Source organism: Pogona vitticeps, chromosome 2 (assembly GCF_051106095.1).
Source record: "Pogona vitticeps strain Pit_001003342236 chromosome 2, PviZW2.1, whole genome shotgun sequence".
Lineage (NCBI taxonomy): Eukaryota > Metazoa > Chordata > Lepidosauria > Squamata > Agamidae > Pogona > Pogona vitticeps.
The window spans coordinates 95,990,901-96,015,494 of record NC_135784.1 but is presented as its reverse complement, the minus strand read 5'-3'; the positions used below and the strand labels follow the sequence as shown (position 1 = coordinate 96,015,494).

The 24,594-nt window shown below is 42.5% G+C and overlaps 2 protein-coding genes across 6 annotated transcripts; one reads left to right on the top strand and one right to left on the bottom strand.

Moving 5' to 3' along the window:
- Positions 1 to 1,016: 1,016 nt before the first annotated feature.
- Positions 1,017 to 13,723, top strand: SQSTM1 (sequestosome 1). 4 transcript variants are annotated; one of them, XM_078385653.1, is made up of 8 exons: positions 1,017 to 1,347; positions 4,224 to 4,319; positions 5,354 to 5,589; positions 5,717 to 5,873; positions 6,334 to 6,417; positions 9,188 to 9,378; positions 10,290 to 10,497; positions 13,402 to 13,723. In XM_078385653.1, exons 1-8 carry the CDS (start codon positions 1,164 to 1,166, stop codon positions 13,560 to 13,562), a joined length of 1,317 nt encoding a protein of 438 aa, XP_078241779.1. In that variant the 5' UTR covers positions 1,017 to 1,163; the 3' UTR covers positions 13,563 to 13,723. The 4 variants fall into 4 exon arrangements, with proteins under 4 accessions (XP_078241779.1, XP_020638407.3, XP_020638409.3 ...); XM_020782748.3 differs by having other exon boundaries at positions 6,331 to 6,417; positions 9,188 to 9,423; XM_020782750.3 differs by having other exon boundaries at positions 1,018 to 1,347; positions 9,188 to 9,423.
- Positions 13,724 to 14,803: 1,080 nt separating this feature from the next.
- On the bottom strand, positions 14,804 to 22,866 carry MRNIP (MRN complex interacting protein). 2 transcript variants are annotated; one of them, XM_020782647.3, is made up of 7 exons: positions 22,493 to 22,866; positions 21,083 to 21,142; positions 20,254 to 20,351; positions 18,638 to 18,710; positions 17,751 to 17,899; positions 17,478 to 17,571; positions 14,804 to 15,456 (listed from the first exon to the last, which is right to left on the bottom strand). In XM_020782647.3, the coding sequence occupies exons 1-7, from the start codon at positions 22,577 to 22,579 to the stop codon at positions 14,926 to 14,928; spliced, it is 1,092 nt and encodes a 363-aa protein (XP_020638306.3). In that variant the 5' UTR covers positions 22,580 to 22,866; the 3' UTR covers positions 14,804 to 14,925. The 2 variants fall into 2 exon arrangements, with proteins under 2 accessions (XP_020638306.3, XP_020638307.3); XM_020782648.3 differs by having other exon boundaries at positions 22,520 to 22,696.
- Positions 22,867 to 24,594: the final 1,728 nt, after the last annotated feature.

The following is a 24,594-nucleotide window of genomic DNA, read 5'->3' as shown; positions in this document are numbered from 1 at the left end:
ATACAGAAATAAAAAGAGTTGAGAATAATGGGTTAGTGACAGCAACCTACTGCCTGTATTTCCTTACATTTGACCATGAGGCATGTATTGAACCAACACATTCATTCCTTCCATTTGCTGTTTTTGTGCCATCAAGAGGGAACCGATTTATAGCGACCCTGTTAAGAGCTCTGAGGGTGAGATATTTAAGGGGCGATTTCATTAGTTCCACATCCTACCCTACCCCACCCCGTTGAGTTTCCATGGCCAAGTGGGGATTCGAACCCAGGACTTTTTGAGCTCTGCCCCGTCACTCTACCCACGGCACCGCATCCTCATTCACCAGGACTCTTCCGCTTAAGGTGCCGTGTCAGTTTTGTTCCAGTTCAGCAGAGGGAACTCCTGGCTGTGGGGGCTCCTTGTCTGGGGGCAACCTTTTCCCCTTCCTCCCTCCCTCCCTCCAGGGGCAGCGGAGGCACAGGCCGCCCGTGTTTCGGGGCGGGGGTGGTGGTGGTGGTGGTGGTGGAGGGGAAACCCTTATTGTCTCTCCCGCCGCCCCGCCCCCCCCATTTCCAAAAACCAGGCCCTCCCGGGGTTTTCTTTAGGAAAAGTGCTGAGTAATGCTTACTGGTAGGTCTGGAGAGGGCATTAGCCTCCCTTTGCCCCCCCACCCCACCCCCTTCGGGCGGCCCCCAAGCGACTCCCTCCACAGCCACCCCCGAACGAAAGAGGACCTTCGCCCCGCGTGTCCCGTCTCCCCCCCCCCCCCAATCCCTTTCGTGGGCGGCGAGGCAGCCCTTTCCTCCCCCCCCCCCCCCCCGGATACCGCGTTCCAGCCCCAGCCCGAAAGAGCCAGATGCCCCGGCGCGGATCCCTGGAGCTCCTCGCCTTCGCTCCTCCCCATCCCCCCCCCCGCCGCCGCCATCATCCTCATCCTGGAGGGGTGGAGACTCGCCCGGTTCCCGCCCCCCGACCGAGCCCGTGTGTTTCTCGCCCACCCCCTTTGGCCGCAGCGCCTATAAAAACACCCTCCCGGGGGCAGCGGCGGCGAGCCGAGCGCCAGGCGGGTCTTGCGAGCAGAGTGTCCTCTTCTGGCCGGAGTCCGGACGTCCTTCCGTCGCCACTCAATTCTTGCTGCGCCACCAGGTCCTGCTGCCGCTGCTGCTGCTGCTCTTGCCGCCGCCATGGCTCCGATGACGGTGAAGGCCTACCTGCTGGGCAAGGAAGAGGTGACCCGCGAGATCCGCCGCTTCGCCCTGGACAAGCCCGCTCGCTACCAGCCCATCCGGGACAAGGTGGCCGAGCTCTTCCAGGGGCTCCTTCGGAACTCCGCGGCCGCCTCGGGCGCCTTCCAGATGTACTACAAAGGTGGGCGAGGCGAGGCGGGGGGAACACCCCACTGGGGACGCTGGCGCGATAAATGGGGGTGGTGGTGGTGGTCGCACGGTCTCCCCGACTTCCCCTTGGAAAGGGCCCTCCGAGGTGCCTTGGATCGGGACCTGGAAGCCTTTTTGCTTCCCTCTCCGTCAGACCAGGGGACGCTTCACCGGCCCGATTGCTGCCTGTTAGGCTGCCGCCGTAGGGCGCAGTAGGAAAGGGGGCAGCCACAAAGAAAGGGGTGGGCGGGTGGTGGGGTCATCGTCTCTCGTTTCAAGCAAGTCGGGGGCAGTCAGTGACGGAAAGTTTTTCCATGCAGATTCTGGGAGCGAAGCCTTCCGATGTTTGTGTCAGTGGGGGTGGAGGGGTGGGGCTCCATTTGTTGTGCAACAGGCGCACCAGTTCGTCCAGTGGGAGCCCGGGTCACCTCTGTGCGTGTTCGTGGGTCCTGGGGTCAGGGGCTTGTGGGCATCGAGGTGGCTGGCACCTTTACTCTAGCAACTAGGCAAGCGAGGTGGATCAACCTTGGAATGGTTATAATTCTGTAGTTCCACCCTCCTGAAAAAAAATTGCCTAGTGTTTTGTTTTTTTGTTTTTGTTTTTTTTAGTCAGTTTAACCTGGGTTCCAAGTTTGTTTGGAAACCAAACAAAACTGGTGTTTGTCTGCTAACAGAGGCCTTTGCCTGCCAGTGGAGGCTGGCATTGGCAGAGGGGTTGAAAAAGCAATCTGCAGGGGTGCAGAGGGGAAATGGTTTTTCCCACACAGCCCACAACTTCCAAGTTTATCCAAACAGGTTGGGGTTGTGCTTCAATGTAGTAAGGCCCCCTCAGTTCATCCTAATTCAAGAACAGGCAAAATAGGAAATAACCTCTGTGCTGTGTATTCGCGAAGGCTTTTCTCGGCCAGGATCTAATGGTTATTGTGGGTTTTTCGGGCTCTCTGAAGATGCCAGCCACAGAGACTGGCGAAACGTCAGGAAGAACAACCTTCAGGACACGGCCAGAGAGCCCGAAAAAACCCACAACAACCTCTGTGCTGTTGTTGTTCTAGCTTTGAGTCTTATCTCTGTCGGTCATTCTTTCTGAGTGAAAGAGACTGGTGCAAATGTCAGGTATGTACGGGTTGGCCCAAGTACTTCGATCCTTCTCACTTGATTATAGCCTGAGTGGGAGGGTGATTACGTAGAAAAGTTTTGTGGAGCTGATCCACCCATGCATTTTGGCCTTTCATGTGGTAATAGATTTTTACACAAGTATGTGTAGGAGGGGCATGTTGGGAGTGAAATGAAGGGATAAACAAAGCCACAAGAAATGATTTTGAGTGTGTTGTGGTGCCACTCTTTCTCTGGAGGAGGATTGCCTCTTTTGGCCTTAATAAGGTAGCAGATTACAGCACTATGTATGTTTCTGACTGAGAATCCTAAAGTTCTTTTCTTTGGTTGAGGGAGAGGCCTTCGTTGTGAAATGTGTGAGGGAGGGAGGGAGATTTGTGACAAGTGGTTGCAGGAGAAAGATGAACACTTCTTTGGATGACCTTCACTGTTGATTAAGCCACCATCGAGGAGTTGCATGTGGTTTGCTCATGCATTAATTTAGAACACCTAATTTAATTTACTAAGTTAATTCAATTAATTTATTGTCATTGCTTTGTTCTGTTCAGTAATCTTCAATCTACTGGTAAATAGGGTCTTTTTGACATGTTTATCTTGGTCATGGACCTTCACTCTTTATATACTTGTAGCAACAAATCCTTGGGTGTTAAACTTTAGTATTTGTCCTTGTTAGTCTCACTTTTCATTGGAAGCTATAAAAAAACAGCTCCTGTATCGAGTTGGTACTCCACCCACTCTGAAGTCTTGGCAGGGAGGATTGAACATTTTAAGAGGTTGACATCAGAGCGTTATCTCTAGAAGGGAACTTGGTCTATTTTCTTATGTAGATTAAGAGCAAAGATACCACACTGCTTTTATACCTGGTAGATACTTGACATGTGTGCAGTTGTATTTGTATCTGGTTTGGCTAGTTTCAGGTAGCTCTTGAAATGGAGGCCTTGTCAATGCTATTTCTCATTAATGGGGGGGGGGGAGGGTTCTTTTATTTCAAGAAACAGTTTACGGAGATTGTTTCCTGTAACAGCGCCCTTGTAATTAATCTCTTAATGTCTCACTACAGCTTTCTCACATCTTAACTTTTGCTTTTGTTGTGAAAAGAACATGGACAAATGGCTGAGTGTTTTTAAAAACAAACTTAAGACCCGGCTCTTTAGGCAGGCTTTCCCTCCTGTCATCACTTGAATATTTTTCCCATCTTGAACTATATTACTACTGTTGTTTTTAATTTTATTATATTGTTTTTATTCTATCTATTATTGTTAGCCACCCAGAGTAGACTTCGATCTAGATGGGCGGGGTATAAATTCAATAAACAAACAAATAATTCGTTTGTTTAGTCAGACTTGCATACCACTTTCAGTTGGAAGAAGGTAACATTTCTTCTGGAGCCTGGCTAGCCAGTGTTATTGCTTCCATTTTCAGGCTTATTCAGTCTCAGGTGACTAAACAAAGTAGTAGAGTTGTTTTCTAAAAACTGCATTTTACTGTGGAGCATGAAGCTAAAGCATATTTCCCCAACAGTACACATTGCCAAGTGGACTCAGTGTCACTAATCAGTTTTCTTGATAAGGGGCTTGTACATAAACCAACAGAAATTGGCTTAAGGGAGTAGTTAATCAGTGCCATTTTGGTGAGGAATGTATGCTAACATTGTCTTCTCAACATGCAGGTGCTTTAAAGTCCAGCAAATACAGTTGGTTTCTTTATGGGTACACTGTCAAAATGAATGTCATTGTTGGGTTTTTCTTCTTTCAGATGAAGATGGAGATATGGTTGCTTTTTCCAGTGATGAAGAATTGAAGCTGGCCCTACCCTCTGTGAAAGATGGCATTTTTCGCATTTATGTTAAAGGTAAACCCGATTCTTTCAAGGCCATTGTCCTTTAATCTTTCTTGGCAACTGTTGGCTTGTAATGCACTCTGGACTTTGTCTGAATGGTTAGAACTGGTGCAGAATAAAAAACCTGCCACAGATCATTCACATTCAGAAACCGCTTTCAAGGAGCCAATGATCGGTCGGAAAACACTGATTCAGGGCCAATAAAGATCCAAAGGATTTTAGACCCCTTCATTTCCTTGACGTGTCTAAGAACATATAAAGTTGTCTTGCATTGGAGACAAAGAGAAGTAAAAAAACACGTGAACTATAACAGGGTGTGGAAGGCTACTGTTTCTTTCCCACACTCTCCCCCTCCTACAACTCAGGATTGCTCTGAAATAGGCTATCATATAACTCAGTGGTCCTGATTCCCTGAGAATAAGCCCCACAAATTAAGGGGACCCACTTTTGAGTAAATGTATCTAGCACAGAGTTACAAGCCCATAATTGATTTTGTCACCTTAATTAAATATTCAAGTTTTGCTGGATCTTTATAGCGTATAGAACTAGTACTACAACATTTTAGAATGACTGTTTGGGTTTGCTTTTTTCCCTTCTTCATTCTGTATGCTTTTTCCCTTTTGTTGTCTTTTAGATAGGCTTACAAGCAGTAATGATGGTGCAAGCTGTTCAAGGGTTGTTGTTTTGGGGGGGCTGAAGCTTGTGTGTGTGTGTATGTGTTTAAAGAAAATCTTTAAGGAAATGTGATAAATAAAGTCCTGGGAAGTCAGGTACCCATTAATTTGGGATAGTGAAATATTTTCAGGTGCCCCCCACCTTGGAAAGTCTACATGGTGACTAATAAGTTGTTTATTTCTAGAGCATAGCAAAGATTGTAGGCGAGGAAATTAATATGTATTATATATGCATTATATATGCATTATGTGCTGTCTATTTTTTAAAAAAACTATTGTCCTGATATTATAATATGGAGGAGTTTTAATGATAGGTGTTTGGTTACTTAGCATAGGGATAGTTAAGCAACGTTTTCTTTTTGTGTCCTTCAGAGAAAAAGGAACTGAAGCGTGAACACCTGCACCGCCAATCGTGCAGCCAGGAACGTCCTCAAAATCTGGTGCATCCAAATGTGATCTGTGATAGCTGTGATGGCCCAGTTGTAGGTGCCAGATTTAAGTGCACGATTTGTCCAAACTATGACCTGTGCAGCACTTGTGAGGGGAAAGGTGTCCATAAGGAACACAACATGATCATGTTTCCAAGCCCACTGATCCATCCATTCGAGGTAAGTCTTGTGAGGAAAGGGCCAAAAGTTGTTAACAACTGTGGGTGTGTAAAGATCTGGCCTAAGACAGATCACCACTCTTCTAAAGCAACAGCCACCTACTGACATGTTCCTTTTGCATTTTTAGTGGCTTCCCCGAGGTCGCTGGTTTCGTAAGATGAGACATGGCGGTGCACCTTTTGGTTGGATTCAAGGCTGGGGGCAGCCTTGTCCTGCTCGTCAGCATCAAAATTCTGACCAGGCAGAAGCTGCCACCTCTTCCCAGGCTGCTGCTCCTGAGCAAGGTAACAATTTAGCTTTCTGATGTCCAGGAAACCAACTGGAAGTGCAAAATGAATTAATATGAAAACCGGCATCCTTATCCTTGTCTTAGGCCTTGGGAATGCACAGATTCCATAGCAAACAATTGTTTTTGACAGCAGTGGTTCCCAACCTTGGGTGACCCAGGTATTCATGCATTGCAATTCCTAGAAACTCCGGCCAGCACAGCTGGTAGCAAAGGCTTCTGGGAACGTGCAGCCCAGGAACACCTATGTCACCCAAGGTTGGGAAGCACTGTTCTAGAGGATCTATTTTGAACATACATTTTAAGATCTCATCTCAAAATGTTGCACCATGTTATATGTAAAAGATAAAAGGGGCTGAGAGATTTGAATATTTGTCTTAAACTTTATTGGAAAAAAATGTCCCTTTTACTTCCTGTACCTAATGACTGACCTCTTTCCCCTCCCTCTATAAAAGAAGCCTCTGACAATCAGCCTCAGGATCCCAGTGTCACGTTCCTAAAGAATGTTGGAGAAAGTGTTGCTGCCTTGCTGAGTCCTCTTGGTAAGCTGTTCCCATCTTAACCCCACTGATGAATTTCTAATGCAGCTGGTGGGCTAGGGAGACATTTCTAGTCTGGAGTAGCCCTTCTGTTGCCCTTTTCTGAAGGGGTGAGTGTTGCTTGCCGTGATCTCACATGACTGTATCTGCAAGACCTTACCATGTAAGATGTGGTTGGTGGCTTAGGGTGCCCACTGGAGCTATGGGGCACAAGAGGAAACATGGTAGAGATATGTGCAATCATGAATGGGAGGGAGAAACCTATCCTCTAATACTGAAGGTGGGAGATTCCAGATAGATGGATGTAGGCATTTCACACAGCAAATAGTTAAAAAGTAATTCACAGCTACAAGATGCCATGCTGCTAACTGCCAATGTGGACAGGCATCAGTGGCTAACAGTTCGGATGGCCATGTTAGAAGCCATATGCTTCTAGATGGCAAGGCTGGGTAATGTGGGAAATAGTGTGGTTGCACCTTTGCCCAGCTAATGGGCTTCCACTAGGCAGCTGGTAGGCAAGAATGTGGACAGAACGTTTTGCTGCAGTCACTTCAGTATGATCAAGCATGGGTCTTCATATATTCTTATACCCAGAGATGCATTTACAAGTACTCTTTTTTTTTAATCCATAAGCAAGCCACATCATAAAGAGGGGAAGTAGATTTGTGGGAAAAAGCAATTCTCTGGACAAGTCAAAGTCAAGGCTGAGTAATACTGGGGGTCCGTTAAAGATACTATTCCACTCTGATTTTGCTCATGGACAATAAGGTTTTGATAGACTTTTGCTTCTAGTAAACCATTTGCACAGAGACGTCAGCTAAGAAAAATAGAATAAAAGGTTTTGAATGAAAATTAATGTATAACAAAACAGAAACATCCCTATTATTGTTCTCACTCAGGCTGTGCTACCAGTTCAGTAATTTATAGCCGCCTAGAGTGGTCCATTGGTCCAGATAGGCGGGGTACAAATCAAATTAATAATAATAATAAAATAAAAATAAAAATAATAAAAATATTGAATGAATGAAACAAAGTGGTTAATATAAAGAAAAAATCAGTCTCTCTCTCTCACACACACACACACGCACACACACACAAAAGAAAGCAACCTACTAGATGATGCTAGCTGCTGCCGTGGTTTCTTCAGCATTCTGGCACATTACATAACTGCACTACTGCAGCCAAGCCTTGCTTGTGACCTGAGTTCAATCCTGGCAGGTTCAGGTAGCCGGTTTATGGTTGGCTCAGCCTTCCGTCTTTCTGAGTTTGGAAAAATGAATGCCCTTCCTGCTGCTGGGCAAAGTGTTCCTTGCATAATTATGTTGTAAACTGCCCAGAGAGTGCTCTTAATGCTATATAAGTTGAAACAGTAACAACAACAAGATGACACAAGCATGCAGAAGCTCACTTGTATATATAGCCCAGCCCCAAGGAAGAAGCAGCCAACAGGATCTCTATGTACTCAGATCTCTCAAACAAACCAAAAGTAAATAGATTACTGAAGACAGTTGGGGACTTTGTGCCTGCAGACTCACTTTTGCCTCTTACTACAAACACAGCAGACAGAAGCTCTCTGTTGCTGACAATCTGTCTCCCACCTCCTCTCTCCAACAAAAAAACAGACAAAAAAAAAACCAATCACAGAGAAACAACTCTGTTCAACGTCTTCCACACTCACACAAAGTCAAGGAGGGAGTCTCTTCTTTTTATCCAGAACAAGCAAGCGGGACACAGATTCAGTAATCTCTGCCTCTCACACACAGAGGAACCAGAGGGTTTTGATACTCGGGAGTGTCTGCCTCTCACATCTCGGAACAGCTACCCCCCAAGGACCTCTGTGGTGAGCAGGCTCCCCACCCCACCCCACAAGCATTTGACATAGGGATGTGGAGATCTTCAGAATGAACAATGTCTGTCCTTTTTAACAGATGAATAATACCTAAGCAGCGGGGTCTCTGTAGCCACTGGTCACTCTCACGACTTAGCTGTTGGATGTTCAATAAGGAGTAAGACAGGAGACACAGCTCTGAAGGCAGTCCAGGCCCCAGACTTGCTACTAATAGTCATCAGGAACTGCTGGGAGAAATTAAACTTTGACACATTACTGATGTTGGCCAGCTATGCTGCACAAAATAGTTAGCTAAGGGGTTCCACTAGAGTTGGTTTTAGCTCAGTTCTGTGTCCCTGATAAGTTTTGTAGTACTGAGTTCTGAACACATTCCTTTACCTCCTTGGCTTCTCCACCAGTAATTTCATTTGGAAGCCTTAGCATATTGTGGGTGGTAATGTATTTCTTATATATCTGCCTTCTCAACCACAGAATAATGACATGACCGTAGAGTTAACAGCGATCGTGTCCTTCAATATTTTAAATGGCACATCCTTTTTGCTTCAAATGTGCCATGTAAAGGCACAATATAAATACTTGAAGTTCTCCCAGAGTAATGGGAACTATGAGGAGGATGTTTGCACTGCAGGCCACTTCAATGCAGGGCAGGGTACTTGACTAGATACTGTAGGACAGTTGCCTGGTGCTTCATTGTTCATATAACCAAGTCCTTTTTCACATTCTCATAAATGACTGCTTATAGCAGGAGAAAACATTTTCTGTCCCCTGTCTTCTTGACAGAACTATATTTGACTGCTGTCATCGTACAAAGACCGTGCGGTTTAAAAACAACATCCAAGCATGTACTTACCTTCTCAATGTGCCAAGAACTTTGGGCAGTTTGAAGACTGCCTCTAACTTCCACCCTTTGTACTGTTTTCCCAGGCATTGATGTTGATATTGATGTGGAACATGAGGGTCAGAGAAGCAAAGTGGCCCCTACGCAACCCAGCTCTGAGAAGGACAACCCTGATCTCAGCACCTTCAAGGACCAGACCAGACCAGAAGCAAGTGACAAAAGCAAACCAGATTCTGAGGCAGAGGATGCTCTTTCAGACCAGCTACAAGACATGATGGTATGCTCTCCTTTGCAAATGGAAGACGAGACCCTTTTGCCACAGGTACAAATAATACGTTCTGAATGTGCACTCAGTAGTATACTGTAGTTTCTATGGATGGAAAAGAGCAGATACGGATTAAATGGTTTTCAATGCATTCCTATGGGAAAGCAAATTCAGCATAAGAACTTTTCAACTTGAGAACCACCTTCCAATACGGATTAAGTTCTTAAGTAGAGATCCCACTGTAGTATAATGTACATATTCAGCTCATGCTAGTTGTAAAATAAATACAGAATATGTTTTTAGTAATATTTTGTTAAGTACGCTTTTCTTTTAATGTGCATTTCCTCTGCTTTGTATAATTTCATTAGGAGGCAATTCTGGTAATCATCTGGCCTTAATGGGAAGGGGGAAATGGAGTAGTTTATTCAAATAGGTGTAATTTATTAGCAGCACATCTTTAGCTTGTTCATGTTGGATCTTGAATGGGCACAATCTTGGTGAAGCCAGAAATATTAGAGAAGAACTGAAAAACCTGCAGGATGTTCTAAAAGGAGTCACTGCTTGCAGTTGACCTGGAAACTTGTGATAAGTTTCCAAGGATGTAATGAAATGTGATTAAAGACATTAATAAGGAATGCCATTCTGTAGAGAAGGAAGGTCCCTGAAATGTGTGTAAGATGAGATAAGTCAGTCTAACTGATGGTGAAGTGGAGAAAGTTCTTTTGTGGAAGAATGTGGATAATAATGTGTATATGTTGCTAGAATGTTCATGGCTGGCATGATTTAACTGCTGTAGGTTCTGTGCTTCCTTGCGCTTTTTGTTTGCAGGTTGAAATGTGACCTAACATTCCTGTCTGTAATTGTGTGTGATTTTATTAGAAACAGGTGTGTTTAACAAGTATCTTGCCTGTCTATACTTTTAGGAACAAGGTGAATCCAGTAGCAGTTTAGCAGGAGACGAGGACTGGACCCACTTATCTCCAAAGGAAGTAGATCCTTCAACTGGTGAGGTGCAGTCTTTGCTCATGCCAGAGACAGACAACCCAAGCTCTCTGGACCCAAGTAAAGCTCCTGCCAGCACTGGACCAACAGGATTGCGAGAGGCTGCCATCTACCCACACCTTCCACCAGGTATGAAGACCTTGGATAGCTTCTCTACTTTGGTGAGGGAAAATGTCCATTCTTGCAGACCAGGTGCAGAGTGTAAGGTCTACTGGTGTCACTTACATCTCATGTAGAGTTTATAACATTTCCACTGTATCAAAAGGAAACATGAGCCTTAAACTTGGGTTATTGAGGAAAAAAATTAGCTGTCCTTTAGCATATGTGCTTAGGATAAGAAACAAAATAAGAAAGAAAGCAGTAAGAGTACAGGGGGAAAAAGTGTAAATGAAAGCCAGTTCAACCAGTAAACAAGGTAACGGTGCCTGAAAGAAGCTATATTTTGATGTTGGAACACCCATATAAGTCTACCTCCTTGACAGACAACAAAGGTAATTATGGATTAACTTTTGAGAAGAGTGTTTCACTTCCAGGAATACTACAGGTTGGAAAGCTCATTTGTCTTAACTGTAATTGATAGTCTGACTTGGGTTAAAACTGCACACTGGGAAAAATAGGTAGAATTAGCAGTAATTCCTAGTGCTGCACATAAGACAAGCCCTACTTCAGTTTAAAAATGGTGCCTAATCTGTACTTTTAAGAATTTCAATAGGGCTCGTGTCTAGGAAGGCTGTAGATAACCCACAGTAAATATGTTTACTGCATGTTATTGCAAATGCGTAGTTCCTCTCTTGGAGAAAGGACTGTTGAGAAGACCATCAGGTTTAGATATATTTATTTCATAGAAGATAGTTTTTGAGCTGTTCAGAGCTTTATATGTAATAGCCAACATTTGTGTTGCCAGTTTCATTGTAGAACAGAATTGTGTGTGTTGAGGCTCTGTTTCCAGTCTGAATAATGATCAGCAGATGATCCGGGAGGCTCACAATCTCCAGTATATATATATATACCTCTCTGTGAAATTGTGAGTGCTGCATTTATTTTGAAAGAGGAAGAGATGTAATTCATTAACCACTATTAAAGAAGGATGGAAAAGCTTGGATATGTGATAAATATTGCCCTGCTTGCAAAATGTCAGAATGTTTGGAGTTCAATTCAGCAAGGTTGCAGAGTTGAGACTGCTGAAGTATCTGCAGTTTATGAAATTACCTTGGAGACTTATAACCTAGTTAAGCCCAGGGAGGAAGTGACACCCTCTGAAATTTATAAACTCAGTAAGTTGAAGGATAGAGCACAGTTATTGGAAGGAGGAAGTATCTACTTTGATAATAAAGAGTTTGCTCAGAGTGAAAAGTTTGGAGCTACTGTATTCTTAAAAGGAAAATGTCAAAAGAGGAAGTTGGATTACTAACAGAAGTTTGAAAAATGTATTGGAAACTAAATCAGGAGTAACAATGCAGAAAAATAATACAGCAATTTAAAAAGATTTGAATGTGACAGTGGAGAAAACTGACAGAAATTGAATTACTATTAGAGCCACTCATTTTTTTCTGTCATTCCAGAGTAGATCATTTTGTAGTTGTCTCACTGAAAATGTCCCAGTCTAGTCCACTTCAGTCAACTGACACAAAGTACTGCAATGTTTAAATATTCCCTGTCTTCATTGTGGGTTTTTCAGGCTCTTTGGCCGTGTTCTGAGGGTTGTTCTTCCTAACATTTCATCAGTCTGTGGCAAGCATCTTCAGAGGACAGGAGTCAGAACGCTCTCTGTGCTCTGGTGCAGTTTGTTTGGACAGTTGAGTATTTATAGCTGTGGGATCAGTTTTTGTCCTATTCAGGAGATGGGTGATTATGGGGTTCGTGTTTTTTGTTGTGAGTGTAATGTTGTGATAAGGGGGAGAGATTATCTGCCACTGTGATTGATGGGTGTTGTTAGCTGGTCTTTTGTGTGCAGTGATCTCTGGTCCTTGTGGCTGGGTAGAGTTCGTTGATCTTTTGCATGCTGTATTTTTCAGTCAGCAAAGGACAAAAGGGACCCCTTCACCACTGCAGGAATATACCAGGTATCTTGCAGTGGTGGCCAGGAATATATTGGAACCACAAAATGTAGCTTCCACACCAGAATCAAAGAACATGAGAGACACTGCAGACTAAAACTAGAAAAATTGGCAGTAGTTGAACATGCCCTAAAACAAGCTGGACATGAAATTCTATTTCAAAAGACAGAAGTACTGGACAACACCAGCAATCATTATGTTAGACTGCACAGGGAAGCCATTGAAATCTGCAAACACCAGCACAGTTTCAACAAAAAAGAAAGTTTAAAACTAAACAAAGTGCTCCGAGCACTGAAAAATACACCCTGCAAAAGGTCAACGAACTCTACCCAGCCGCAAGGACCAAAGATCACTCACTGCACACAAAAAACAGCTAACGACACCCGCCAATCACAGTGACAGATAATCACAATACACCCACAGCAAAAAACATGCTGATCACTATAATCACCCACCTCCTGAAAAGGACAAAAGCTATACTATGTAGCCAATCATGGTAGGACATATATAAGATACTATATCTTGGTCCAATCAACTAATCTGGTTGAATATGGAAACATAAGAATTTTAAGGACTGGCTGAACATCTTTCAGTTCATTTCTGCTACCTTTATTTATGAAGTGGAACTGAGAAGTGTTAAGGGACCAAAGTCTGAAACATCTGGAAAGCAAAAGGTTTTCCTTTCCCAGTTACAAAACATTCAAAAGGCAATTTCGCAGACTGCCTGGATGGCCAGTAGACAGTATAATGGGATTTTTGTTATTTTAAAGGGAAAATGTCCTTATATGGGTTGCCCCATTCATTCTCTATTAGAAGAGTGCTTGAAGCTGAATTTGTCTATTCTTGCCTATATGAAACCAGTGGACAAAGCATCCTGCCCAACAATATATTTCATCCTTTGTAGAAAATAAATGTGTTAAACTGCAGTGTTCATATCACCAGGTTTTTAACAAATTCAGATTCTAAATATTTACAGAAGCAGATCCTCGTCTGATTGAATCCTTGTCCCAGATGTTGTCCATGGGATTCTCTGATGAAGGAGGCTGGCTTACTCATCTGTTGCATTCCAAGAAGTATGACATTGGAGCAGCCCTGGATGCTATCCAGTATGCCAAGCAGCCACGAGCTTCCAAGTAGCATGTGTGCAACACATAATCCGTAAAGCAGATTGTTGAAGCTACTTCTTCTGAATAACCTACTTTTTGTATCTTTCCCCCTTCCTGTAATGAGTTGACTGTATTTCCATATTCTCAATTCATACTGTAAGAATAAATATTCTTCTTAGCGTTTCCAACTTACACTGCTGTGTCATCTTTTTTTCATATTGGTATTTCTAACAAGGTACTTTGTAGGTACTTACACCATGGAAAGAAGGAGGGGGAAAGTTATAACACCCAACCTCAGTTTTTAAGATCAAGTGGTGAATGTCTGGTGAACTTTATGGTGAAAGTTGTGGCTCTGGAAATTAGTCCAAGGGTCCACATGCTGGATACTATTTGTGGCATCATCTAGATTCAGCTAATACAGATTGACACTGTTGTGAATACATGGGGCAGATTACGATGGCAGCAGCTCATAAGGTTGGGACCCACTGCTCTGGGAAGCTAGTTTATCTTTTAAATAGATCATTGGGCATTCCTGTACTAATTACTACCCCCAAATGCCCATTTTCAAAACCTGAAGTTGCCTTAATCAGTGTTAAAAGGAATACTGCTGGGCTTTAGTATTTAAAAGGAGGACAACTGGGAAAACAGTAGCTACACAGAAATGGAAGGGATGGGGGTTAAAAGACAATGAGTTTGGCATCAAACATTCACTTCATGAAAAAGTGGCAGTTGCTCCATTATAATTGGCAGTGCCCTTGTTCACCTCAATATTTATGAACAATGTACTGTATTTAAAAAAAATAGACATAGGGTAAAAAATGTGTTCCTGTATGAGTTGAAACTAAACCCATCAAAGCTGGTAACTGCTAGAACAGGGGTCCCTGGTCTGTGGCCTGGGATGGACTGGGGAGACAGATCTCCCACCCCCTGCACAGCCCCTTCATGCATGCACATGAGTGCCACCCCACCCCTTCATGAGTGCGTGTGAGTGCCCCCGTCCTTTGCACATGCATGCAAGTGCCCCTGCTCTGTTGCACATGTGCACGAGTGTTCGTGCGCCTGCTCGTGGAGTTAAAAAGGTTGGGGACCACTGTGCTAGAGAATACACACAGAAGGGGCTTCTGCATCCTGTGCCTGTAGCATAAAATGAATAAACACTGTTCACTCAATACAAATAGACTATTGATGCTTTAGCAGACTAAAAGCACCTCCATGAATAGCAAGCTGCACCAGAAAAGCCCTCTGTGCTTTGCTGAAGACAAACAGCAATAGTAGAATACAGCTCCTTTTATTAAAAAAAAAACACATAAGCTTTGTGACTAACATAACCTGCCTTTGAGGTTGAAGAAAGATGCTACTACTGAAACAAAATTGTGTGAGAGAAAAAGAAGAGCTTAAATGTCATCATCAAAATCATCCCCTGTAGAAAAAAGATTTATGTACAGGGTATTTGAATTCGAGGCAGCAAGAGGATTTTTTGCAGGAATAGAGCTGGTTTCTTTGGGCAGTCTATTTAGCAGCTTTTCTTGAAGATGGGTACTACCCAAGACTGGAGATGGTTTGCTTCTTTCCATAGGTGCACCAGCTACTGTAACATGATTTTGTACTTGCTCAACTAGAATGGGTGTCTTTTGCTCCAGTGGGTGAGGCCAGTTCCGGGGGCTGGTGTCGACAGAAATGACTGCCTTTTTACCTCTTGCACCTGCACCAGATGATTGGGTTTGTGTCTCTTGCAGCATGCCACTGGAGGCACCGCCCTTACTGGATAAAAGGAATTTCTCCCACTTGGAAAGTCCAGGTCCTTTTGACCCTGCATCTTTGTTCTTTCTGTGTAGCACTTGCTCTTCAACAGCAGGACTCAACACACTTTTACAGGGAACATCTCCACAGTTTTTTGTATACAATGTGATGGAATCTGGACTGTTCTGTAATAAAATGAGAAGAAACTGATGCAAGCAGCCGGGTCAGATTACAAACAGACGAGTCAGAGGCTAATTTTTCTTTCATTTAATTTTGCTTGAGGCACATGAAGCTCTTTTTCTACTCTATCCTGTTTTGTCCTAAATCTCAATGTTTAGCTAACTCACCTGGATCATATGGGTTGATTTTTTAAAATGTGGATAATAGGAAGATCAATCTTCTGAAAGTAAATAAGAGGCATCACCAGTATATTATGCACACAAATGATGGTTCCTTCTGAGACCTAACAGTTAATATCACATCCTATTCTATCAGTAGGATAGTGGGGATAGTTAGCAAGTGTGAGCTATGCAGTGTAACCTGTAGAGCCTAGGAAATTAGAATAATAATGAAAAAGGGCCAGAGGTCTTGTCATTTAATCTTACTAAAACTATTCCAAGTGATTTGCTTAGGCTTATATTATTAGAAAACCTGTAGTAATATTGAGAGCCAACGTAGAGGATTGTGTTGGACTAAGATTCAAGACACTTTAATTCAAATCCAAACGTAGCCATGGGAACTTGCTGGAGGGTGAAAATCACCTCTTAACATCTCACATGCCTGTCCAATTGCTATGCAACACATCATTAGCAGTGTGGATGTACTGATATGAGTGCAGGCTTTAACAGGGTCAACACTAATAAACAATAGATTTGCAGTGTGGTCTTATGCATGGTTACATAATTTTCTTTAGTCCAGTCCAGCTGACCCATATTTGGGGAATGGAAGTCTAAATGTGTTTATGGGCTTAATCTTAGGTTAGTGGACGTTTTCTCTTTAGTGTATCAAACGGTAGAGCTCACCTGTTTTGTGTAACTGAGTTGCAAGTTAACATACAAAAGAGCACATCAGTGTGCCCATGTTTTGAGCCTGATCTTGCTTTTCCAGGTATAATTCAAGCATAATTTTAAAAACATATTTTCACTTTGGGATGTTCTGATTTTTGAAATTTAAAAGAATATACAGTATAGGCATCTACTCGGGGGAGGGGGGAAGTCTCTTTTTACTGAATAGCTGAAGATAGGAGAGTTTTCTAAGGAGCCTTGTGGCGCAGTGGTTAAACCCCAGTTGCTCACGGCCTGCTCATGGCCTGAGTTCAATCCCGGCTAAGATAGCTGGCTCGTGATTGACCCAGCCTTCTAACCTTCCAAGGTCAGTAAATTGAGTACTCTGCTCACTTGGGGAAGGAGGCAATATGTAGCCTGAAAAATAATAAGCCACCCAGAGTATTGACTATTATCGGGTAATATGTAAGGAACACACTTTGCTTTTTTTTAAAAAAAAGAAACTATAAACATAAATAAAAATCCACTATATAAGGAACAAAGCAAATGGTAAACAGCAGTATTAAACCTTAGATTGCAAATAGTAAACAGCAGTATTAAACCTTAGATTCTCTTTATGAAGCAGATAGCTTTGGCCTGATTCCGTAACAAATCAAGACCCTTTCACAGAAGGAGCTGCTCTTTAAGGGTATTTCTTACAGAACCATACTCCTACTGGCAAGGTTCTTGAAGAATCAGGCAAGTTATGCAGATCTTGGTACTCTCTTCTCAGTGAGACCAGAAATACAGAGTTTGGAAAGTCACTTAGTTACAGTTTTAATTCTTAAATGCAATTACTTTGAAATAAGTAGTTTGTTACTATCATAGTTATAATTCTTTAAGTAAATTCAAGTTATCCTTTTTCAAAAGAAAATGCAACAGTTACTTTGAAAAAACAACAACCAAATGCTACAAGACTCTGCCTATAGTCCAAAACACACCATAGTGAGAGGACATCCTGTGGCCATGAAAGTAAATAAAACCCAGATACAGTTATGTCATCCAAGTGTGAAAGTATCCTTTGTTACAATACAGTTATCGAAAAGCAACTCATTATTTATAACTAGTTGCTTGTAAACTGAGAAATGCAACATGGAACATAAAAGGAACCATAATGCAATAAAAATAAAAATAAAATTAAAATCCTTGGAAAAAAACATTACCTCAAAGCTTTTGACATTGTCTGCAAATCCAGAAACACTCTGTTCCATCTGTCCCTGGCCATCAATAATACATAAGCTGGTCTTCTTGCGCTTCCTGGGAGGTACAATAAAGATAAGAGATAATCCAGTCTAATCGCACAACCTCCCCCACCCCCTTAAGAAAGAAAGCAAGTAACTTCAATGAATGTTGTCATCATACTGTATCTTCATTTGACACATTCACCAGACAGGATACCGCGAGTTGAGGTATCATAGGCAGATCATGCACATCACCTTGGATGTTTTGCTGTTTTTTCCCTGGAAGAACAGATCTGCTGCTTCTCTGTGAGCACCATTTCTTCCTCTCCAACTTCCTTTTCTTGCTCTTCACACCTTTCATCCAGATATTTAGTCCAGCGGCTCACGGACTCAAACCTTTTGTCCTAGAACATTAAAGAATATGTCGGATATTTTTGATGCCTTCCAAAACTCAGAACAACTCATTTTTCCCTTCAGTTATCTATTTCCATAAGAGTGAAAGAATTAACTAAGATGTAGGCCTCTGTGCATTGTTATCATTGATAATAACACTACAGTGCTGTACCCAGGTAATCCCAAATTTTGTACCAAGAAAATAAGAATTCTGTCATTGTGTAAACTGCACAGATGGGACAAATTCATTCTGGTTTTGTTTGCCTAAAGGGGAGATAAAGAGTTACCCAGGATACCCAAAGCTTTTTAAAGCACCTCTCAGATTTCAAAATCTCAGTCAACACTTCATGTGCATATTCAAGTCTATCTCCATAGCTTAAGGGCTAGAAACTTTTAAAATGAAATTGGAAATGTTTGGCTTAGTTCTAAGCCCAATACAGTACCATGTTCCATGCTTGTTCTGTTATTTTATGGAACTGTGATTTACACATGATTCTGGTAATATGAAATTTGCTTCAGGAGGAAAACAGTCCCTCCTGAACAAGAGAAAATTTTATTTTTTTTAGTTGCATACAGACATGAGCTGCCCATCTGTAAGCTCAGATCCCACATAGCTTTCCAGCAGTTTCCATAGCAACTTAGAATGCTGTCAACTATACTGTCATTATCTTCTTTGCTTGGTTTAATGGATTATGATGGGTTATTCTTTAGCTTTAATGATGCTCTTTACTTAATCCAAAGAGGTTTACCTGCCAGTCCAATTTTTCTTCCAAGTTAACAACAGTATTCTCATTCCCTATCTGTACTGGTTCTTCTATGCATCTAAAAAATAAACACATTGTTAGGCAAATATGTAACTGTAAATCTGTGTGTTTATACACAAGTGTTGTGGATTAACACAAGCTATCTGCCAGCACACAGAACATAATGTCTTTCAAATTAAAGTTTTCATCTGATCTGTTTAGTTAATTACGTTTTGTTTGGAATTTATTATTCTTGCTCATCTTTAGCAACATTTTTGGCAAAAAGGCAGGCTGTATGCTTATTTAATAAATAAGCTGTGAAGTATCAGGTATGGGGTATGCAGGACAATGACTGACTGGTATGGTGTTCAAGCAGCTCCATGTGCAGAAGGCTGATGCTGTGGATGGAGCTATGCAAACAGCATTCCAGATTTCTGTTGGAAAATACGACTAAATGAACTTGAGTTTTTTATAAGGCAACAAACGAAATTATTTTATGTTTGTAATGAAAAATGATCAATGTTAAATGGTGTGCAAGAAATCCTGCTAGAAAAGAAAAGAGCCTCTCAACAAAAAAAGGTTTGGATCCTGGTTTAAATTAATGCTTAAGGAACATATTAAAGAACGTTCTGATCGACAGCTGCATTCCTCCATCACAAGGCAATATGTTATCTCTAGGGACAGAGTGTTTTAGCAGTTATTAAATCTCTTTCCACAGAAGCAAATTACAGTATGTTTCTAACAAGATGTAAAGAACTTGGAAAAGTTTACCAATGTGAACTAGAACTCAGCATTAGAAACATAATTTCATTCTCCACAGCACAGACTGCCTGTCCTCTGAAGATGCCGGCCACAGAGACTGGCGAAACGTTAGAAAGAACAACCTTCAGAACATGGCCAAAGAACCCGAAAAACCCACAGCAACCATAATTTTATTCTGCCAAATATTTGTTCTTCAATAAGGGCAATTGAAAAATGGTTGCATATTTAAATTAAAATGCTCTGGACAATGTTCTGTGGCATTATTCAGTTGCATATGTGTTCAGTTCATATAGGCTCCTCTGCTTGCTTGGACCTGCAGTGTAAGCAAGACTGGTTGTGCAACTGGTTGCACAAGAGGAGACCTGACAGAGTGGTGAAATGCTTAAGCAATTGCCCTTCTGCACAGAATATTGGCCATAACATTTCAAATCACTGGCCAGAATCTTACTGGTGTTTGCATAAGGCTTGTATAACTTGCTGCAGCTAATTGTTCTAATTAATAAAGTACCAGAGCCCTTCCCATTTGCATGCCTAGTTACATGCCAAACTGTGCAATGAAGAGTTTGCAAAATTTCCAGTGAACATGAATAAGTTTTTGGCCATTGTATTCAAATTTCTAATGAAAAAGCATATACAAACAAACAGTTACCATATTTTTTCGTGTATTAGCCATTTACTGTACTAAGCTCCACAGGGCTTAGAAAGTGGGAAAGGCAGCTGGGAAAGGGCGCGAGGATCAAAGGGGTGCACACGCGCTGCCCTCAAATTTTCTAATTTGGGTGTTAGAAAAGGGGGGGTAGTCTTATACTGTGGGTTGTCTTGTAAACGGAAAAAATATGGTAGTCAATTTAATACCATACCTTGGTATATTCATAGGTGTTTGTTCTCTGTCTCTCTGCAACAAGTTTAGTTTTTGCACATGGTGCCTGCAATCAGATCCAGAACCTTGGCCAAAAACCTAAAGAAATTTAATTAATCAGTTGTCTCCTCACAGTTCTTTCATATTACTTCATCAATTAAACAGCACCACAACTGCATCTCAATAACTCTCATTCCATGGACATTCCTTTAAGGTTTTGGTCTTTAATTTGGTATCCATACGATATTTTCCTTTCCTTTTTTCAGTTCAAGTTGTAGTATAGACTAGATTAACACTCCACACTTGAACAGAGGAATAATATTATCAAACTCAAAATTATTAGCATTCTTTATAACCAATATTTTGCTCAAATAATAAGAATTAATAGAGTGGCTGTCTTTGCTTTTTCATGTCTTGAAAAAGACATGTTTTGCAGTAACCTTTTTCACAGTACTGTATTAACCTATTTAAATTATATATATATAAAATTAAGACATCTACTGTCCCAGAAAAAGCATAAACACTCCACTTATTTTTCATATATGTCTCCCTAGATTATGTAAGGAAACTCATTCTGCAAACTATGAAGAGGAGTGAATTCAACACAATTTCTGTTTGAAATTAATTTCTCTAATTGACTGTTAACCTTTAACAGTGCAATAGTATACAGATCTCCACAGATGAATGCCCACTGATTTCAGTGTAGCTTACTCTCCGCTTGGTGTGTACAGGATTAGCACTTGAGACACCAAAGGGGGAAAAAAGTCCTCCTAATAGCAAATCCTTCTAATGACACTATTGACCTTAATAAAGAATTTCTCAGTACTCACCTTCAACACTGATTGCTTTTCATTGCATATTTTGCAATTCCATTTTTTGCTCTTTTTAACCTGAGACAGAATTATAGGTAGAAATGTTCAATTACCTGCATAGTCAGGAGTAGACCACATGCAAGATAAGTCAAGCACTCACTGTCTACACCTATAGAGCATGTGAAAAGGAACCAGACAGTTTCCAAACTAGATACTCCAGTTAGTCTTAAACAGAAATATAAAATATAATTGCAAGCAGGAAGAATCACTCATAAAATTCATCAGATGACAAATTTTCATGAGCTATAATATTTTAACCCTTTGTAATCAGAAAGGGGATTGAAGGGGGAAATCCTTTAATCATAAAAAAACTATGTGGGCTCCTTTAGGATTTTGTGACGGAGACACAAGCTTCATTCTCAGGTGTCTAATTACCTTTAGGTACAGCACAGTCAGCTCCACATGAATCGAAACATGCATAAACCAGGTAAATTTCATATGTGTATGTATGATTCTTTGCTCAGTAAAGACATCTTCCCTTTTCCAAAAGGTATCAAATAATCATACTGATTAGGTAAACTATGTGCACCTTTTTAAACACATAGCTACCTGGATCACAGAGCACCTATTTGTATACAAACAGACCTGAGTAAATTGCTAACACTCTTGAAGCCCCATCTCAGCACCACCAACCATTCAAAGGATCTTAGGCCAAATGTCTGAACTAGGTTTTCATTTCAGAATCTAGTAAGATACCAAGTGTTAACACTGGTTTCACCACAAATTGGATTTTTAGTTTAAAGAATTAATTTAAAGAATGAATGTTGACTTCATTCGGGGGGGGGGGGGATTCCTCAAGACAATACCCCACACACAAACACTTCTTTTAAGCAACATTCTTAGTGCTTTCTTCACATTTCGCAGGCCCATAATTTGGGGTGTGTGTGTGTGTCTTAATTACAGTGCTACCATACTGCTCCTTCACATTGACACTCTTTCCTTTAAAATAGAGATTGGAAACCCACAGTCTAGATCCTACTAATCCTAGGTATTGATGCGGAAAAACAGCATGTGAAGCAGAGATTCCTCCAGGGTTCCTCGTTAGGAACAAATAGCAGCTGCCCCTTTCTCCAGAACTTCCCACTTCCACAAAAATAAGGCGGGTTGTCTCCTCGTTTCAGGCCACACTGCTCATTGAGGCCGCTCCATCCCCCACCCGGACCCCTCCCCACCCCATATTACGGGAACAGAACGACCTCTCTCAGTCGAGCGCCTTTCCGGACGAAGCCCTTCCGCCAACCCAAAGGCCATTCCCCGGGGCTGCGGGCTAATTCGGATACAGCCACAAACTTGGGCAGAGCCGGCTCCCCCCCCTCCCGGCTCGTTCACCTGGGAAAACGACGCCCCAGAGAGCTCGGGCTTACACACCTCCACAGACGGACAGGTTTGCCTCACCTGCTGGACCTGGAAGACGTGACAGGAGCAGCACCTCAGCACCTGGAATTGCTGAGCCATCCCGCCCGCTCCCTCCTTCCCTCCCTCGGAGTTGAGGAGCGTGTAAGGCTCACTCTCACCGTGTGTGTGTGTGTGTGTGTGTGTGTGTGTGTGTGTGTGTGTGTAAGGGTGGGGGGGGGTGGCAAGACGAGGATCTCCTCTCCTGGGGACGAGAAGACCCCCGCCGGCGAAGAGTGAAGCCGTTCCGCTCTGCAACCGCTTTTTGAATGGCTTCACGCGAAAAGATTTGGCGGGAAGGCGCCCATGACGCGCAAGCAGCCTCTTGCTCCCTTTCCTCCTTCGGGCGTCTTTTATTGGGCGACCCGGACGCGGGGGTTGTCCGGAAGTGCCGACACGGGTTGCGGGAGGGACTCAGACGTCCCTTGAGAACCCCGCCAGAAAGAAACACACAAGAGGGCTGTAAGGAAAGAGAAGTCTTTTCCTCTGCGGCGCAGGTTTCGTGATTTTGTTTTTGAAGCCTGCGCTGTCTATCGCTGAAGGGGAAAGAAAGAAGCTGACAGAAGACAGTGAGAATTTCAGAATGTCGTCGTTGCAAGGATTTAGCAGCATCCTGGAGACTGGGATGAAAAGAGGACCGAGATTATGTTATGGCAACCTAAAGCAACCCACAATGGTGGGGTAGGCATAGAGTCTTGCTCCATTCAGTTGCGGGCAAACATGCTGCAGTCCCGTCATAATTCATGGCTACAAAAACCCCTTTCTCTGTATTAGAAAGCAGGGGATGTGTGGCAGCGGAGTGTCCTTGCTAATCTGTTGCATCACAACAACAGCGGATGTTGTAGCCTGTTAAAGCCTGTTGAACTTCTGATGATTTGGAAGTTCAGCAGTGAAGTGGACACTCCACTGGAATTTTTAAACAGAGGTTAGATACCCTGTTCCCCCCGAAAATACAGTAAGACCTAACCTGAAAATAAGCCCTAGTATGATTTTTCAGGATGCTTGTAATATAAGCCCTACCCCCAAAATAAGCCCCACTTAAGTGAAACCCTGCCCTCCACCATTGTGCAGCCACCAGAAGAAGATAACATGACTGCGTTTGAATAAATGTAGATTGCTGTACATGAAAAAATTAAGACATCCCCTGAAAATAAGCCCTAGTGCATTTTTGGAGCAAAAATTAATATAAAACCCTGTCTTATTTTTGGGGAAACGGTAGTCATCTGTCAGGGATACTTTAGCAGTGGATTTCTTGTTTATCAGGGCATTGGACTTGATGATATTTAGCTCTACAACTTTGTTAGGTCAGTGAGTTGGATTCTTGGCTACAAAGTCAGAGGTCAAGAGTTCAATTTCCCATCCTGTCTCCCTAGATCAAGCCTGTGTAGCCTTGGGGAAACTGCTCTGTCCCAGAGCGGTTTAGTGTCACCAGTATGTGGATGACACGCAAATCTATCCTTTCCATCTAAATCCAAAGAAGTAGTTTTGATTCTAAATTGGTGTCTGGTACCAGTGATGACTAGATGAGGGTAAATAAACTAAAACAATATGGACAAGAAAGAGATGCTCCTGGTTAGTTGAAAGGCATCCAGCCTGTGGGATTACACTCTCCCTGAAAACATAGGTGCACTGCTTGGGTATACTCTTGGATTCATCTCTGAGTCTGGAGGCTCAGGCTTCAGTGGTGGCCAGGGGTGCACTTGCACAGTTAAAACTAGTGTGTCAGCTGTGCCTGTTCTTTGGGATTTCTAGCCATTGTCACACTTGTCTTAGTTACCTGCCAACTGGATTACTATAACACACTCTTGTGTGTGGGCTGCCTTTGGAAAGGGTTCAGAAACTTCAGTGGGCCCAAAATGCTGCAGCCAGATTAGGCTGATCACATAGCCACACCTTGCTACACCAGCTCCATTGGCTGCCAGTCTGTTTCCAGGTATAATTATACTTTACTATCCTTCCACAAGCAGACAAAAACCTTTCTCATTGGGGAGGCTTTTAGTGCTGGCTGTCTAAGAGGGAGGTTCTTCACTGTACTTTTAGAACTGTTTTTACCTGCAGGTAAAGCTTCTTGGGCCTTT

What these genes read in the sequence shown, in the direction of transcription:
- MRNIP (XM_020782647.3), bottom strand. Translation starts at nt 22,579, where the DNA reads ATGGCTCAGCAATTCCAGGTGCTGAGGTGCTGCTCCTGTCACGTCTTC. An exon ending in AAAAGCAATCAGTGTTGAAG is followed by an intron (nt 20,352 to 21,082) that starts GTGAGTACTGAG and finishes AAATTTCTTTAG; the next exon opens with GTTTTTGGCCAAGGTTCTGG. An exon ending in AAGAAAAATTGGACTGGCAG is followed by an intron (nt 17,900 to 18,637) that starts GTAAACCTCTTT and finishes TTAATGTTCTAG; the next exon opens with GACAAAAGGTTTGAGTCCGT.
- SQSTM1 (XM_020782748.3), top strand. Translation starts at nt 1,164, where the DNA reads ATGGCTCCGATGACGGTGAAGGCCTACCTGCTGGGCAAGGAAGAGGTG. An exon ending in TGCCTTGCTGAGTCCTCTTG is followed by an intron (nt 6,418 to 9,187) that starts GTAAGCTGTTCC and finishes CTGTTTTCCCAG; the next exon opens with GCATTGATGTTGATATTGAT. An exon ending in ACGAGACCCTTTTGCCACAG is followed by an intron (nt 9,424 to 10,289) that starts GTACAAATAATA and finishes CTATACTTTTAG; the next exon opens with GAACAAGGTGAATCCAGTAG.